Raw genomic sequence first — 18,089 nt, forward strand, 5'->3', positions numbered from 1 at the left:
TAGGTCTGGAATTCAAGGCCTGTCTTAAGACTCCAGGAAACCCAAACTAAAATGACGCCAAATCAAATGCACATGATCTAGCCCAGAAAAAAAGAGAGAGGGATGAGCAGGGAAAGAAAAGCAGTGCCAGGGGAGCAGTTAGAAACTTGGCGAAGTGTGTGAAAACAGCAGCTGCTTGAGCTCTCGGTTAACATGAGCACACACAGACCCTTCAAGAGTAACTGCAGTAAAATCACAGCACACACCCCACCGTCAGCTCCTCCCATTTTTTATAGGTTTGCCATTAATATATCTTTTTTATTCTGTGTCACATATCAACATTATCCTCTTTTGGCTTGTATTCGCTGGTAGATTCATGGGACGTACGTTTTCTTACACAAAAGTGAATAGACGTTTTGACAGCTTACGGTTCACATCCAGATCAGGCCGAATTAACAAGAAGGAGCTCTATAAACATGTCTTTATATCATTTACAGCTCGGCTAAAGAAACGCCTCAGTGTTTCCCTAATGGTTCAGATGGTTTCGGATGATGTGAAGTCACGCGTGGATGATACTATCAAGGGTAGATTCCTAACTACATGACAAGGGACAATGCTACAGGTCCTTAGATACAAATAAAACAACAGGGGAAATCAGTGGTGCAAACCCCAGTTTAAACACAGGCATGCACAGACCCTCAGAAGGGCTCAAGCATAAATATTTGTCAGAAGTAGCGCAGGAAGACTGCATATATCACTTTGTGACATGTTGCTGTTTCCCCACTGGTAAAGTTATTATCCATTGTATTCCAAGTATTTTGGGCTGGATGCATTTTTATGAAGACTTTTGAGGGATATTTGAATGCTAACATTTTAAAAAATAGGTGTTTTGAATAATGAAATGGAGTTAATAAGATTGAATTTTTTTAAACATTTTATTATACGACAAACTTAGCACATTTTCTACCTGTTGTCATTATCAGCTGTCACATAAGATCACAATATATTAAAACTGCTAGAAATTTATTTTATTTATATAATTGGCAACACAGACTCATTGGGGATAAAGTACGTGCTTCAGCCTACATTTTTGTGAAGCTATACTTAAACATACATTTGACTGCAGTTTCTAGTTATAATGAATGATATGGGACAGACAGTATAATGACAACTTTTGTTCCTTTTCACACTAATAGTATTTACAGGGACATATTAACGAATGAAGGATTATTTTTGTGCAGTTATTTGCACAACTTCTAATAAGTACCACAGAACAAATTAATTATGTCTGTGATTTCTAATACAAGGTAAACCCCAAAAGGTTAAGGTAACTCAAACCGTTTGAGGAAACCGATTGGAACAAACTATTTAAGTTAAAACACTAATCCTAATGAATACTGTGAACTTGATACATTTGAGTAAATGAAGCAATTTGAGCACAGTAAAACCCAATAAATGAAGAGAACTCTAACCAACTGAGTACTGTAAAACCCAATAAGTTAAGGCAACTCAAAACGACTGGAACAAACCATTTAAGTTCAAAAACTAATCCTAATGAGTACTGTGGGCTTGGTACATTTGAAGAAATAAATCAATTTGAGCACAGTAAAACCCAATAAATGAAGAGAACTCTAACCGAGTACTATAAAACCCAATAAGTTAAGGCAACTCAAAATGATTGCAACAAACTATTTGAGTTAAAAAACAAATCTATATGAGTACTGTGAACTTGCTGCATTTAAGTTGAAGTAATGAGGTATTTAATTAACTCATTAACTTCAACACTGAATTCAAAATTTCTTTCAAATGAATAGAATTAACTTTCAGTAAATTTTGAGTTAACTACACTCATTTCATTTGATAAAGTTGACTGTTGGGTTTTACAGTGTAGAATAAGTTTCTAATGTCAGAATTTTTAAATAAGTTTGAAACGGGTATTGAAACGTACAAACGTAATGTATTTCAGATTTGCAAAAGTGTAGACAGTGCCCTCTAGTGGTTTTTTCAATGGAAATGTGCAATTAAATGTATCCAGAGCAATGTATTTTCCATTTTGAAAAAATGTAAGCTAAGGCTATTATTAGCTAATGTATTTTCAATGAGACTGAGTTGATAATTCGACAATGTTTTTTTCAGATGCCTTTAATTATGTAGATAATTGTTTGTTTGAATAAACGAAAGAGTATAAAATATTTGTAATTGAGAAAGTAACTTTTATAAAAAATAAATATAATAAATCACAGTGGTAGTACAAATGCTATTAAAAAATTTAAAATGCTATTAAAATGCTAAAATTGTCATTTTAATAAACTTTTTTTAATGTTTGTAATTTGTGTGGAAATAGATCCATGCATTTATTTTGCATACACCTTTAACATATTTAAAAAGTATTGTATCTACAACAATTATTTATATTCATAGATTACTGTAGTTTGTTGGGCTGCTTTTAATTGTCAATTTAGATTTTAAGCAAGTGTGTCAGGGACAGATTATTTAGTTTTAGCTTAAAATTTAAATTAAAATACAGCAAATATCGTAAAATACTTAAAGCTAACTAAAACTAACATACATCATTTATATAAATAATTAATTTGTTGTACTGCCTGAAATTATGTAGCTTCTAAATGATACAATTGTAAGTGTTTTTAAGCTAAAATTTTTCTAAAATTATTGAAATTGAATAAATATTTGTCAAATTTAAATGCAATTAAATGTTATTTACAATAATTAACTTCAGGTTTGAATATCAGTGCACATATAATTCCATGTGTATTTCCTTCTTAAATAGAATACATTTGACTTGTCCAGCTAGAAAAAACACAGGTCCATTTTAACATCAAAATTTATTCTAACACACATTTTTGATGATAGGGAAGGTGTGACAACCCACTGCGCATCTAGAGACACAACCATCTGTTTCTGATCCAGCCTTGACTGGCAGAAATTTGACAAAATAAAACTTTATTTTCAAACAACATGCATCTGTTCCTGATCCAGCCATAACAGTTCGAATCTGAGAAGTAAACAGTGATTTAATGTTTGGCGCTCTTATGATTGATTTGGGACAAGTGTAATTAATTGCTGTGATTGTAGGGAGAATAATGCTTGTGAAAACAGCTCACTAGGCGATCAATTCTCCAAGCGACAGACAAACAGCAGACAAATAGGAGTCGGATCAAGAATGCTGCTGCTTTCATTGTGAATCAAAGGCATAAAAGAGTTGGCCAACCATTGCATGCAGGGAGTTTAAAAGGGGCAATGTTCTTACTGTCGGGTCTTTGCCAGCCATCTGACACTCCTCGACCTTACTGATGGACGCCGGCCAGAAGATCTGATGGAGAAAATAAAATAAGAGGAATGCAATGAGGAACATGAGAACATTGGATATAGCTAGAAAAGCGCATTGTTTAAATTTATAGTGACAGATTTACGATACTTTGTATGTCTGTTGACCAGCTGGCGAGTTCAGTTTGTGTGTGTGTGAAATTATCTAAATTATGGATTATATTTAATTAGTATAAACAATTTTAAACAAAACACTTGATGTCACATATGCCGTGATAGGCTCAATATGATATTTGCTGAAAGAAGTTTGTGTTTATATTCAGCAAGTAGTCACTAGTCACCTTTCATTTTTTGGACAAGAACAGCCTGGACGAGATTTGGCAAAAAATTCTCCTTGGTCGAGCACGATAAATCAGCACTTCAGCCTTTTAACTAGCTATGTTTCCATCCACCTTTTTGTATGGTCATTTTGGATATGTACAAAAAAACATATGCGCATAACTGAGTAGGATAAACCATCTCCTTGGAATTATAAGGTTCTATCTGCGTTCTGAATGATTTTGAGATATTGAGCTTCAAAGTTTTTGCATTCCATTGCAGATGTGTGTAGCATTTGTTTTTTTAAATAAAAAGTCCTAAAATTAAAACAACTTATAAAAAACATCCCAGAATGTAAATAAGTTGTCATTTAATAAGAATATGTCAATAACGCAATTTTGACAAAAATGTCAGATAGAACCTAATAATTCTAAGATGATGAAACTTTTTATTGGGTAAGAAAATATGCGTATGAACTACGATGGAAACACTTTTACTGAGCAAATCCAGTATGCGCATTAAATAAGTCATGTGGTTTTGTTATAAGAGATCATATGATGATAAAAATGTGTGTGAATGGACTAACCAGCAGGATGACCGCTGATTGTAAAACATCTAAAATGTTGTTTTGGTCATTCTATAATGCCTTAACCATTTCAGCATTGGTGTTATTATATTAATAATTACTTCCAGAACTGTCAAGAGGGTCTGTGCTCCGTGTCTTGTGCCTTTATACGCCACCATGTGTTCATTGCGTGTCGGCATACTGTCTTCTGAGGCGCAAGTAATTTATATGAATAAAGAAAAGACACACAGCTTCTCCTACTGCAGTAAATTCTGTTTTTACTTTGATATTTGGGCCTAGATAATCAGGAAGTGACAATTTTGTTTTCTTTTCTTGGATGGAAACGCTGCTTTATTCGCATGTCTTATATGCGATATTCCAGTTTTGAGCATAAATTTAATTTGCATCTTTGGATGGAAGCATAGCTACTGACGCTCTATATTTATTTATTTATTTATTTATTTATTTGTTTGTTTGTTTGTTTATATACCAAATGTTTCAGTAATTATCTTAAATTCACCTTTGAAAACTTGAAAACGAAACATTTATTCTGTAAAACTATTTGAAATTTGAACCGCCTGGCTTTTATTTACTATCCATCTCTTTGAAACGTTGCAGAAAAACGATGCAACTGTCGACTGAAAACGATTTAGTCTAAAACGACTAAAAACACTTTTGTTCAGTACTGCGCATGCGATGTAAGATGATTTTACCTGTGTCATATCCACCTGCCATTTATTTACTTTCCATCTCATTGAAACGTCACATTTTTTTCTAACAAAAACATATTAGTGTAGACATGGCCTAAGTCTGTATTCTAAAGCCCTCATGAATTCCAAACATTTAAAGAGGGGGTATCATTAAAATAAGAGTTTTTTAGTGTTAAAATGTTTTTTTATGTAAATCATGGACCAACAGATATAGACAAGTGGTAAAATAAATTCTGTGTCCCAGATTGGTTCTAGTTTCTGATTTATTTATTTGTGAACATGGCTTTGCTTGACATCATTAAGGGTGGATCACGCACTCGCACATTACGGCCCATCACTCATAATTAGGACGTCTCTGCAGCAGTGTATGGCGTCATACAGGTCGTATTCAATCATGCATTTTCACATCTATGTTCAAAAATCTGGGATTTTTTTTAGCACACAAGTTTTTAAAGAACACCCAAATACTCAGATAAGTCTTTTTTTTCTATTGAACTTGTGATTCGGGTCGAGTCCTGCAGGATAGACAGGCAACACAATCCAACAGAATCCACTGGAACGCAATGAAACTCTGAAGCTTTGCCAACTATAGTTGGAAGAGGAAAGATAAACTTCCTTAATTTGTGCCAGTTGTGTTCAGACTGTTTCCTCAAGAGCCAGCACTGCCTAACCAAACTGCTGCTCCGCCATTTGTCAAATATGATGGAAGAAATGTGGTCACCATTGCTTTCTACAGCTGCGCAACTGTTTCATGTTGATCTGGAGAGTTTTTGACAGCTCCTTCACCTTTAGTGTGGCCTGGCTGATGTTGTTGATGTCCATCGAGAGTATGTGGTCTTTGCAGCCCACGTACATGCGATCTTGATCCTCATCCGTGAAAAGGATCCTGTAGTCCATGGCCTTCTCAGATATAGAGTAGTGCTCAAAGGACTGGGTTTTTTGCAGTTCTGTAATGCAAACACAAACATTTTCTTTGCATTAGTAGGAGGTTTTGCACTCTTGACAATGACAAGCTTGTTGAACCTTGTTGAATTGTACTTCAAAACACGCTTTATACTTCCAAAGAGATGCAAGGCCCTTTAGCATGCCATCAGAGTCTCTGTAATGAAAAGCAAACTCATGAATATTCATTGTTATTTTGAGTTTGTCATTCAGAAATGTTTAGATAAGTGGAGCCCTCATTGATACCCTTCTCCTCATCGTCTATAGCCAGCGCTCCTTATTTTTCTCTTCAATGACCAGATAACACCCTCCAGCCCCAATGAAAGTCACATGTCTCTACTTTTCTTTCCTTTCACGTGTCTGCTTTTTATCCTGAAACAAAGAGTAGGCATATAAGGTCTGTATGTTCACCAAGCCTGTGAACACAAATCTATGCAAATCCTACATTTATAGTGGATCACTTGATAAATACATGTCTAACTTAACATTTAATGGGGTATATAAACCCCTGTGAACAAAACCAGGACCCCCTCTCCTCACCCACAACCAAACCACAGAACAACCTCAAAACATACTTTTCTGAGTGTGCCTCACATAGGTGAGTAGGCTTGACAAACCACCTGTAGAAAACACACTCTTTCATCTCTCTGACATTTTAACTGACACTTGCACCAGTTTTGCACATTTGCACTAGACACTTTCTTACAATCACTCCATATCTCTAGAAAAAAAGCATTGTGCGTTTCTGAAGTGTGCCTCACATAGGTGAGTGGGCTTGACAAACCACCTGTAGAAAAAACCCTCCCCCTTATTTTAGCACTTAATTCTCAGAGCTCTAACAGTTCCTTTGTAAAATTAGCACATCTTGTGTGTATTGCCTCTTGTTGAATTGTACAATAACATATAAAATATTTGTATAAAAAATAATCACAATATTAATAATAATATATTATTATACATATTATTTTTTCATCTGAACTGATTTACTGAACTGACCACTGTCACAGCACAGCTGTCAAATTGATATTAGTTTTGTCATGCTTAAATTTTTAAATCACTTTCTGGTTATTGAATCTGATTGGCTGATAGCCGCGTGATATTCTGCAAATAACAGCACTCGTCCAGCCTTTTAACCTTTCACCCTTGTGTATTACTCCGCCTACATACAGCGACAAGCAGAGGACACCCTAAAGTTTGACAAATATTGCAGCTGTTGGACAACATATCATACTTTTGAGTCTTTTTAGTCAAGAATGTTGTTGTTTAGATTGCAACAATGCAGTTTATTTATAAGGAAAGTGCCTATTTTAAATATTTATCATTTCTGAGAGACAGCGCATTGGAGTCCATTAGCCTGTCATTTAAAGCAGAGCAAAGACGGTTAACATTGTCCATCCACGAGATGGCGACAGAGTCCGCATAATAAGCCCTTAGAAGATAAAAACAGCATAGTTTCTAACTACAGCTAATCAAATCTTTTTCAAACAGGTTAGTGACATTCTAAGTCGATCTCTCTCTCTGTTGTATGTTGTACTGCTTTTTTATACCATATAATAGTAGTGTATTGAGTGTGAGATGAGACTCACATCAGGAATGTATGTATTTTGTGTTGGCCACTCTTTGTATAACCCTGAGATACTTTTTGGTTGGCCATCTGTTTGTTTCTAATGTATCTCCTTTCGTTTCTACAGACTAGTTCAGTAAAAAGAAAGAAAGGGTTTTTAGACTCTCTGTGTTTGATTTTATTTTTTTTATTTACACAATTATGCCTTCAAACTGTTGTATAAATGCAATATCACACTCGTAGTAGAGTGATATGGCTGTATATCATCACTGGTGGGACACTAACGCACGCCTCCCACCAGTGCCAATGTACAGCCACATCACACTGCTTTGATATATATTAGCACCACAATTTGACTCCTAAGTATTGATTAATTAGAGAATTTTTGCAATCTTGATTGAAACTTAATTGTTCATGAAATGTAAATTAATAAATATCAGTTAAAACAATATACATTTATTGGAGGCATTTGAAATATTTATTGTATATATTTATACAAATAAATGTACAGCTATGGAAATAAATTAAGAGAAAACCCGAAAACCTCTCTGGCCAAATGTAAAATATTGATTTTTTTTTTGACAAATGAAACAAATAGAGTATTAAAAAATCTGTATTTGGTTGAATAACTCAAAAATTTTGTCACAAAAAAAGAAAACATTTGTTATTTTGACCAATTGTCAATTTCTGGGAAAAAAATGCTCTAAATGACCACAATAGTTTCATTTGACATTTGAAACAAATATAATCAGGCCTTTTAAGTATAATAAAACAAATATTATCATTTTACTCTACCTAATAAATTTAGTAGTGCCAGAGAAATTTTCAAGTGGTCTAGTTTTATCCAGCAAGACAGGGCAAGTTGATGATCATCACCTCAGGCTCTGTGAGCACTGACAGTAGACAGTATGTCTCAGCAGACTATTATAGGATTATATTAGTGGAGAGGGCCGTGTCAAACTCGTCATTCTAACGTGGCATTAATAAATAGAGACGCGATTACATCAGCTGGGCTTCAAAGTTGCACCGATAGCATCTCAGACAGATAAAAGTGCCATTATTACTGCTCAAAGAGCTTATTGAAGCAATACTGCTACATGCATGAGAACTAGAAATGAGCAAAGACGTGAGGAAATGTGTTATAAAAAATGGGAACAAGAGAAAGAAATCTCACGTCAGGTTCTAGGTTTCAGGCAACTAATTAGAAACATTCAGCTTCTGTAACCTCAGACTGAAATCATAAAATCCAATTTCACCCCATTCAGCAGACTCCAGCTCATTTAAAGACATTCTGAATGGTTTTCTTTTTGGAAAATTACATTGTCGGGTGAGGTTTTACATTTAGCACATTTCAGCTTTGGTTCTGGGTTCTCTATGATATAAAAATGGTGTGTTGTTCAAACGTTTAACGTAAATGTAACTTAAACTGTGTGTGGGACAAAATATTTTCCAGATAATTTAAACGTTTGAGGTCTTTTTAATCATTTTAAGTTGCATTTCTTTGATTGAAAGGACAGTTTATGACAGGGCTGCCCAAACTTTTTCTTATGAAGTGCCAAAAGTCGAATGTCATTGCGAGTCGTGAGCCAATATACCAAACTATATTACATTAAAGTTGCCATAAGTCATTTCCTAATTTTACTTTAAGTTGCATTAACTATTGCAGTATAAGTTTTTAAATGATAACTTATCGCAGTAAAACAATAAACAATCACATTGATAACATATTTGAGTTCACTGCTGAATACACTAGTTAAGCAGAATCGGCATTTGCTTTGATTTGCTCACCGAAGTTCATCAGATAAAATTAATATCACTGACTACCAGTTTTCATCATTCTGGGAAATATTTTGACACCTTTTTCAATATATATATATATATATATATATATATATATATATATATATATATATATATATATATATATATATATATATACAGTTGTAGTTGTGCAGTGTATTATTATTGCGGAAACCATTACTTTTTTTATTTATAAAGTTTAAAAGAAGAGCATTGATTTAAATTACTGGTTTCTTTGTAACATTACAAATGTTTTTGTTATCGATTTACATCTATGTTTAATGAAATAAGTAACTTTAATGAAAAGTAGTTAGAGTGTTTTAGCTTAAGAGAAATTTGAGGGTGAACTGGACAAAAATATTAACTAAACCCCAGCAAGCAATATTTGTATTTGAAAGACATCTAGATGTCAAAGCATAGATGTCTTGGCTCAAACAAGGCTAAATTGGGTTCTCTGTAAAAATCTAACAATAGCATGTAAAGCATGTGTAATTTGTCTATTAGATGACTATTATGTCTATTTTTGGACTATTGTTAGATGTCTATTGGATTTTCACTCACAGCCCAAATTTAGTCTTGTTTTGGCCAAGACATCTGTGTTTAGATGTCTATTAGACATCCTTTTAACACAGAATTGCTTGGTGGGTTGTTACCAGCAAGCTTCCATAGTTGATTGATCACATTCAGAACATTTTCGTGTTGCAAATTTGTATGATCATATGATTAAATATGCAAATCAAGCATATTTATATTTAGTTAAGTATATGTTAATTTGCATACATTTCTAGCAGTAGCAAAAAAAAAAGAAAACAAAGACAATGAAAAGAGAAAAATCTCCAAATAAATTTAGATGGGCATAAAAATACAGATTTTGCCTGTAGTGTCTTACTGTAAACAAATACAATTTAGAGCCTTTTGTGTTGGATGTCACAAAAGGCATTTCTAATGTTAATTTGAAGCAGTGTTTACTTGTCTGAGTGTGAGTAAGTTGAAGACAGCACAGTGGAAAAGTTCTCAAGATTATCCCACAGGGTGGATAAACGGACACGTTTTCTCCCTCTTGGGAGGATTGTGTGGTGTTTTGTGTCTGCCCGTCCTGACCTCTAAACTTTGAAAACACAAATCACACATTCTCATATCTAAGTCAACATTCCCCACTGACAGGTGCTTTCACACCTGCTAATAATACAGTCAAGGAAGATTTCTTATTTTGCTTTTAAATGGGAATACAGCAGACCGATTATCTAATTTACGCTAAATGTAAAATAATATTTGACTTCAGGTCAAAGATCATTTCGCACATTTCTCAGTGAGGGCAGACAGAGGGTACATCACTATCTGTGTACTTATATTACACACTGCACAAGTAAAAACTTCTTTGGAGATGGAAACTGTGACCATGGTATTGTGGCAGAAATGTAGGATATTTCTTTTGAATTTATCCCTTTATATGGCCCTTTATATTGAAATTCTTATCGGAAAAACAGTGGAGTGTTACTGGAGGTTATATTGTAATCAATGTCAATGAAGTTTTCCTCACCCAATAAAGGGCTATTTGTATTATTAATACACAAATGTAATGTAGATGTGTTTATAATTTTGCCTTGTTTTAATTGGTTTACCACAATATGTCATTACAGCGTCTGGTATAATGTATTTGTTTGTTTGTTTTTAGATTTAATTGTAGTTTTGTAGTAGTTATTTGAAGGTAAAGAAGGCCCTAATGCATGAAATGTATATCGTCGTAGAGTACATTAAATAAAATTACTTTTATTTAAATAATGACTTTTTTCATTACAATTTAATTAATTTTATGTAAGAAACTTAATTTATTTATTATTATTTTTAATATTATTGTTATTTTTTGGGGGGATAGTGTGGAGTTTGGGAAGCATTAGATTTGTGATCGTAAAACAATTACAAATATTACAAATTTACTGCAGAAACTACTAGTAAAAAAACCTGAAATTTGCACAAGTATTCAAAAATGTTTTGCATCAGAAGCCATTCTTCTAAGCAGAGTCACTTCAGGTAGCTTGAGTTAGTTGGATGGCACTTACGCAATGCAGTTTTTAGACCATGCCAGGGCAGTTGGACTGAGATCAAGGCTTTGATTGTGTCAATAGATCTTTTTGTTTATGAGCAACTGCAGTGGTAATTTGGCACCGTGTTTGAGATCATGACCTTTTCCCGAAGCTGAACATCACAGAGAAACACTTATTGAATCCATTATACTGCAGGATAAGCTGGCGGCTTCTTCAAAATGACATCATAAGGCTTTTGTAAAGGCAGTATTTTTGTCATATGATATTGCAGTGTGGCAAACAGGATTGCATAATGTATTTGGCTCAACTACAATATAAATATAATGAGGAAAAGACCATTTAAAAAAGGGTAGGATCTTAAAAAATGCCATTAGGTTGCATTTTGAATAGGTTATTAAATCATTTAACTAAGCTTAAAAAAAACATTGATTCATTCAGAATAAAAAACTTGCAAGTGCTTTATGGAGTTATTAACTCAAATATTCAAATATTGATTCGTTTCATAAATAAAACAACATCGTAATGACTTCAGTGTCATTACCCCCCACCCCCATTGACTTTCCCCACCCCCCTTGAAGTCAAGTTAATTGTATTTTATATATAGCATCAGATCACAACTTCTTTTAATAAACAAACCGAATAGCTGTATGTAATATCTTATTTACACAATAACATGTTATTTCTGTCTCTACATGGTCGCGTGATTACAAATTACTGCTTTCTGAATCGCACATGGTGGAGTTCTACATAGCCATGCTCTGCTGTATGGGAATACACGTGCACTTCCATATATTATGCATAGCCTACAGCAGCCACAACACAGGTAAATGATGTGTGGGAGCGTAATGCGCTCACGTCACAGCAGCTAAAATATATATAGCTGCGATGGGACCTCAGTTTAGTTTATTAGCACGACCCGTGCGAGTGATGCTGTCTTTGTTGCAAGTGCAGCCATTGTATTTCCAGTGTTTTGAGGTGCTATGACGTGTTCGCCCCTATCTAGCGTCTCATCCAACCTGACCTCTCTTGGAAGCTCTGTGAGTCTCTCGCAAATTTATACCAGCCCTGTGATCCCCCTAAATCAGTTAGAATACTCTGAAATCATGGCGACTAGAGTAAATGAGCAAGACAACAGAACGCGAGATGCATGTGATGTTAGCATTACATTTCTTCGGTTAAATGAATAGAGCAGTAAAGATATCGCAAGTGCAAATCCCTCTATCTCTCTCATTGAGTGATCTGCTGTCAATAGTTGGAGACCAGCAAAATATTTGAATGGTCCTGCATGTGTTTGGGCCTTTTTACCTATATAACAACTGAAAGTTCTGTTTTGACAATATTGCTAATTCACTAAAACCTGGCTGGAATTATTAGATAAACAAAACTTTATTTTTTTAACATGAATATTTAATAATATAAATTCTTGTAACACACTCATTGCTATAAACAGTAGTTTATAGACCTTTTTCTTTTTAGTTAAGAAGTATTAGATTTATAGGCGTGATTTTTAATTCTTATGCATCAAACATATGCTCCAAACTTGTTCTTGATTGAGACCTGTTGAATTCTTCTTTCATCATTTGCAATGTTTCCAAATTGCATTGTAATTTTTCATAATTTTTATATCTGTTATTATTTTCTGTGGCGGTTTATTCCACTGTGACAACCCCTGATAAATAAGGGAATAAGCCACAGTAAAATGAATGAATGAATTATTTTCTGTAAAGCTGCTTCTGGTCATGACACGTTCACACCTAAATGGTTATAAGAGACGTGTTTAAGGGATTATATGCAGCATCCTTCATTTGTTCTCTTAGGTAAGGCAAGATCTTCTCTTAAGGTTCTTACTTAGAGGGAAAATGTGGCTGTAAAAGTCAGTAAATGCACCCTTAGGGAAAAAAAGTATACTTAAGTAAAGGTCAAGTATAAAAGTATGCTTTATTTAGTAAGTAATTAAGCCCAAGATACACTGCAGTGACAAAAGCTGCACACTTTGTAGATAAAAAAGATATAAAAATAAATGTAAATTTTTTGCTTGAACAGTTGTACAGTTAAAATAATTGCTCAGTTTTTTACTGCTGTCATTAAAAGAAACAAATTAACACCATGACTCATTGTGTCGTGGTCAGTCTGTAGTGTATGAGTATGTGTGTGCACGTGTGAAATACTGGACTTACACCTCTTTCACACCTCACACTTTTAGACTTTGTGCGTTTTTTTTTTTTCTCCCAATCTGTTTCCTTCACCTGCAAGTCTTTATCTTACAAATGATGTAGAACATAAAGAACTTTATCCTTCCCAAGCTCTACAAGATGAGTGTCAATCATTATTGTCTTTTCATGTGAATTCAGGAGACAATTGATAGTTATTTTGTTTTTGATTATCAGCACGATGTATATAGTTATAATTAGAATAATACCAAACAAAAAAAAAAAATATTTAAAAAATACAGTAAAATAAATTTTTCTAAATAAAGGGCAAAAATGACAATTTTACAGATAATTTGATTAAACGTTTTACAGAAAAAAATGGTGATTTTTACATTTTTCACTTATTTGAATTAAAATATTTTACATTAATTTGATATTTTTTGTGTGTTTGGCATCCAGAGCTGCTCGTCATTTAATCTTTGTTTACTATTCAAAATGTTTTTTTGTTTTGTTTTTTTATACAGATTTTCCAAATTATGCTCGTTCAAAAAAAATGAACCCACTTAGACATCTACAATGAAACAGTTAGTTACTTTTAGATTATGATAAAATACATTAAAAAGTAACGCACTAAAAGTAAAAGATTTTTACAAAAAGTTTTTTAACACTGTCAATTAAGTGACATCACTAATTTAACTTACCTTTTTGCTTATTAAACTATTGTTTTAAAATTGCATCAGATTCATTCTAGCTCAGTTTTTAATGTATAACGTAAACATTTCACTAGATATTTACCGTTTTATGTCATTATATCATTGTGTAATTGGTGGCATGGTGGCTCAGTGGTTAGCACTGTTGCCTCACAGCAAGAAGGTTGCTGCTTGAATTCTAGCTGGGCCAGGAAGCATCTGTGTGGATTTTGCATGTTCTGCCCATTTTCACGTGGGTTTCATGTAGTATAGGGGGATTGGATAAACAAAAATTGGCCATAGTGTATGAATGTGTTTGTGAATGAGAGAGTGTATGGGTGTTTCCCAATTCTGGGTTGCAGCTGGAAGGGCATCTGACGCATAAAACATATGCTAGAGTATTTGAATGTTCAATCTGCTGTGTTTTCCCCTGATAAATCAGAAACTAAACTTAAGGATAGTGAGCGAGTGTAATTTTTTACACTCACCAACAACTTTATTAGGTCCAACTCTTCATCTGCTCATTACCACAAATTTCTAGTCACATGACAACTACTCAATATGTATATGTTGTGTGTTTTCTTGTCACATTTTGGGCTTCTTGGTACCTTCTGAGCATCATTTAAACGCCACAGCCTTGTAATGCTTCTTTGAGCAGGATAATGTGCCACGTCTCAAAGCAACAGTCATCTCAGTCTTTTTTTTTCTTTTTTAAAAACTATAATCCCTGAGGAATGTTTCCAGCATTGTGTTGAATTTACACCACACACAAATGTTTTCCAACAAAGTACTGACAAGATGTACCTAAATGGCTGTTGAGTGTATATTGAGCTATAGCTTAATGCTGCTACTTATTTTTCATTGCAAGCTTCCAACACCAACGGAACTGATGACATTTTTGTTCTGTTTTTGTTCTGTTTGTTCTGTTAATAAATTTGTGGAGTTGCAACAATGAGTCACACACAATGTCATTACAAAGTTCACGCACACACACAGCGATGACACACATACATAGCGCAGACACATACACACACACACATAGCGTAGACACACACACAGAGAGAGAGAGAGACAGCGCATTAAGCTTTGCACTCGTTTTGCACACATATGTGACATGATACTGGTAATATCCACTGCTGTATGGATATCTGTTATGTTAATGTACAAAATAAACCTGATTTAACATCCACAAACCGGGATTAAAGCGTCTTTTTTATAATTGTTCTGAAACGCGGCTGTGCTGATTAAGTGAATCTGAAGTGAATTGCTGTAATTCATTACACACATTTTTCACTATAGGTGCCCTTTAAGATAAGCCATCATTTAATTCAGCTTATTAATAATAATAATATACATAATATTATAGTCCTTAGTATTGTCAGGATACTTTAGCATGCATTAAGCAATGAAAAAGTTGAAGGAGTTGTAGTTTATTCTTACTTTTTATTGTCCCCATTTAATTTCCCCATTCCCCAAGTAAATTTGCAATGATCATTTGCTGAATTCCTCTATAAAAACAAGAGAAATATTAGTCCAACAGTTGGGTTTGTGCGTACTGAACCCTGCATTTTTCGAGTGTAGAAAGTTGGCAGACATCAACCCAGCAAACCCCCGTACAATGACAACTTCAGAGCGAAACTCTGCGTTCGATTGTTTCCAGCAATCAAACTCGCTGTCAGGAGTCAAAAGCAGCACGCATGAGGAATATAAATCAATGTCAAGCAAAATCAAAACCATATTCCATAACTTGTAACTTTAAACTCAGAGCTAATTCATGTCAAGGGGGCTTTTGATAATGGATATATTTTGTTTGTGTTATTCCCCAACATGAATGCTGTGTTAGTCATGGGCTTGACCACATTCCTGCATGCTTAAATCAGGAAGATCAATTTCGATTACTTTATCACACATCCCAGCATAACTGGTCCTGGAGGAGGATTTCTGGCAGTTGTTTTATAGGAATGGTTGACTATGACATGCGTGGTGGTGATCGCCCAGCGGGTGAGCTTTAAAACGCCCGATGGTGTGGTTTTTCTGGAAGGGTTGTGTTGCGGAGAAGTGCTGGGAACGCTTTCCTCACAAGTGTTATGTCTAGGTCTCTTCCTGAGCTCTTCGGTGGATTGATATTCGATATTTGGGGATAAAAGTTGCTTAAAAGCTTGTGCAGTCAAAGCCGGAAGGGTGATTTACTTTATAATACAGTTTGGCTCCACTAAATGAACTGTGAAATGAACAGAGCTCACAGCAGTAACATCTTAAGAAGATGGTAGTTGATAGATGCCAGTTTTTGTGTGTAGCATTTAAAAAAATCATTTTGATGTACTAATTAATGTACTCTACTAGTGTATGTTTTTATTTACTATTGCAGTTAAAAATTTTCATTTTGATTTATTAATGTAATTTTTTTATAGATTGAGTTTATTGTTCGTTCTGCTTGACACAGGGTCGAAATGTGTCTTAAATGTAAATAAATACATCTAAGTTAATACTTAAAAACACATCACACCACATATCATTTTATGAGCATTTAAGAGCATTTGATTCACACCAAATGTGAGTTTAAAAATATTCTTCAGAGTAAATTTTATACATGTCAATGCAAACTTTTGCCAAAAACATCTTTTTCACAAGTTCAAGATGTCTAGCTGAAAGTTTGCATGATCCTAAGCATCCTGTGAGTAATCTAGAGCAAGTGAGATGCTTTGCTGGCTTGAACCTAGCATTATAATAAAAGACCATATTACTTTATTAAATATATTAACTATAAACTACGTCTCCCGTTGTTTGTTTTGCAACTCGTTGCTAGAATGATGTGTTTTCACATTAGCGTTCAACTAAGCACACATTTGCTAATGTTTCATCCGTCACTCATTAGCGGCTCAAAATGATTTGTTGTTCTATATATTTATAGTGCAGTAGTTTGAAGGCAGCAATTATGCTTAAGTCCTGAGTGAAAATGAGTTTGATACCCCTGCATTACACTGTAAAAAAGTGAGTAAACTTGTTTCCTTAAAATTGACAAGTTGACTTTACTTCAAAGCGACTAAACCTGTTGTAAAAAGGAACTGTTAGGTTGACTCAAGTTCATTTTTATAGCTATACACATTGCTAATTAACTTAATAATTTTAAGGCAAGAGATTTACTCAGTTTTAGTGAAGTCAACTAATTGCTTTTCGCAGTATAACAATACGTCATATTGAAATACCAGTTAAAACAACTAACATTTCTTACACAGTACAAATCATTGTTCATTTTCATCATGAAACATTTACTGTATAATGATTTTGTTCTACCGACATGCCTGGTTTTTACATTTTCATTAATTGATTCATTTTCTTTTCGGCGTAGTCTCTTTATTAATCTGTGGTCACCACGGTGGAATGAACCACTAACTTATCCAGCCTATTTTTTACGCAGCAGATGACCTTCTAGCTGCAACCCATTACTGGGAAACATCCATACAGAAATGCCAACTGATCCAGCTGAGGCTCGAACCAGCTACCGTAATGCCCTTTTTACATTTCACTACATTAAATTTTTAAAAAAATACAATTTAGCTTAATAAATCTAATGTTTTGTTTTATATTAAGTTTTTTTTATATTATTTTAGCAACTTTATATATAAAAAACACTATCGTTGTTGTGACCAGATCCTGAAAACCATATTACACTTTCCAAAAATTATAAACTGTTTAATAAATCATTTGCTACAATTATTTTAATAAAATCAACATATAGTATTAAAATGTAAAAACATTATTTATATAGTAAAAGTATTTTGACTGTACTTGTAATCAAATAGCTGACTTTCTATTTTCGGAACAGATTAAGGGATATCGAAACTTGTGAAAACTTCTCATCTCTCTAGCTTAACAGATAATAAATCACAAACGCTCCTTTAAAACAGTACAGTAACCCATAAAGCAGGTTGCTCCATTAGCAATGTGAACAGCTTGATCTTTTTCAGACCTTTAAACATGATCAAGCTTTGAGCAGCCATCCAAGTGATCCACTGAAAACTTCAACCATGCTGGATGAGTT

At 34.0% G+C, this 18,089-nt stretch overlaps 1 protein-coding gene across 1 annotated transcript in view; it reads right to left on the reverse strand.

Moving 5' to 3' along the window:
- Positions 1 to 18,089, reverse strand: part of sema3c (sema domain, immunoglobulin domain (Ig), short basic domain, secreted, (semaphorin) 3C) — an 88,985-nt gene that overhangs the window by 39,240 nt on the left and 31,656 nt on the right. Inside the window, exons 3-4 of the mRNA XM_056455556.1 lie at positions 5,644 to 5,804; positions 3,248 to 3,310 (exon numbers count right to left, since the gene is read on the reverse strand). Coding sequence (XP_056311531.1) covers positions 3,248 to 3,310; positions 5,644 to 5,804 — 224 coding nt within the window. The remainder of the gene's footprint in view (positions 1 to 3,247; positions 3,311 to 5,643; positions 5,805 to 18,089) is intronic.

The sequence above is a fragment of the Danio aesculapii genome, chromosome 4 (genome assembly GCF_903798145.1).
Source record: "Danio aesculapii chromosome 4, fDanAes4.1, whole genome shotgun sequence".
Classification (NCBI taxonomy): Eukaryota; Metazoa; Chordata; class Actinopteri; order Cypriniformes; family Danionidae; genus Danio; species Danio aesculapii.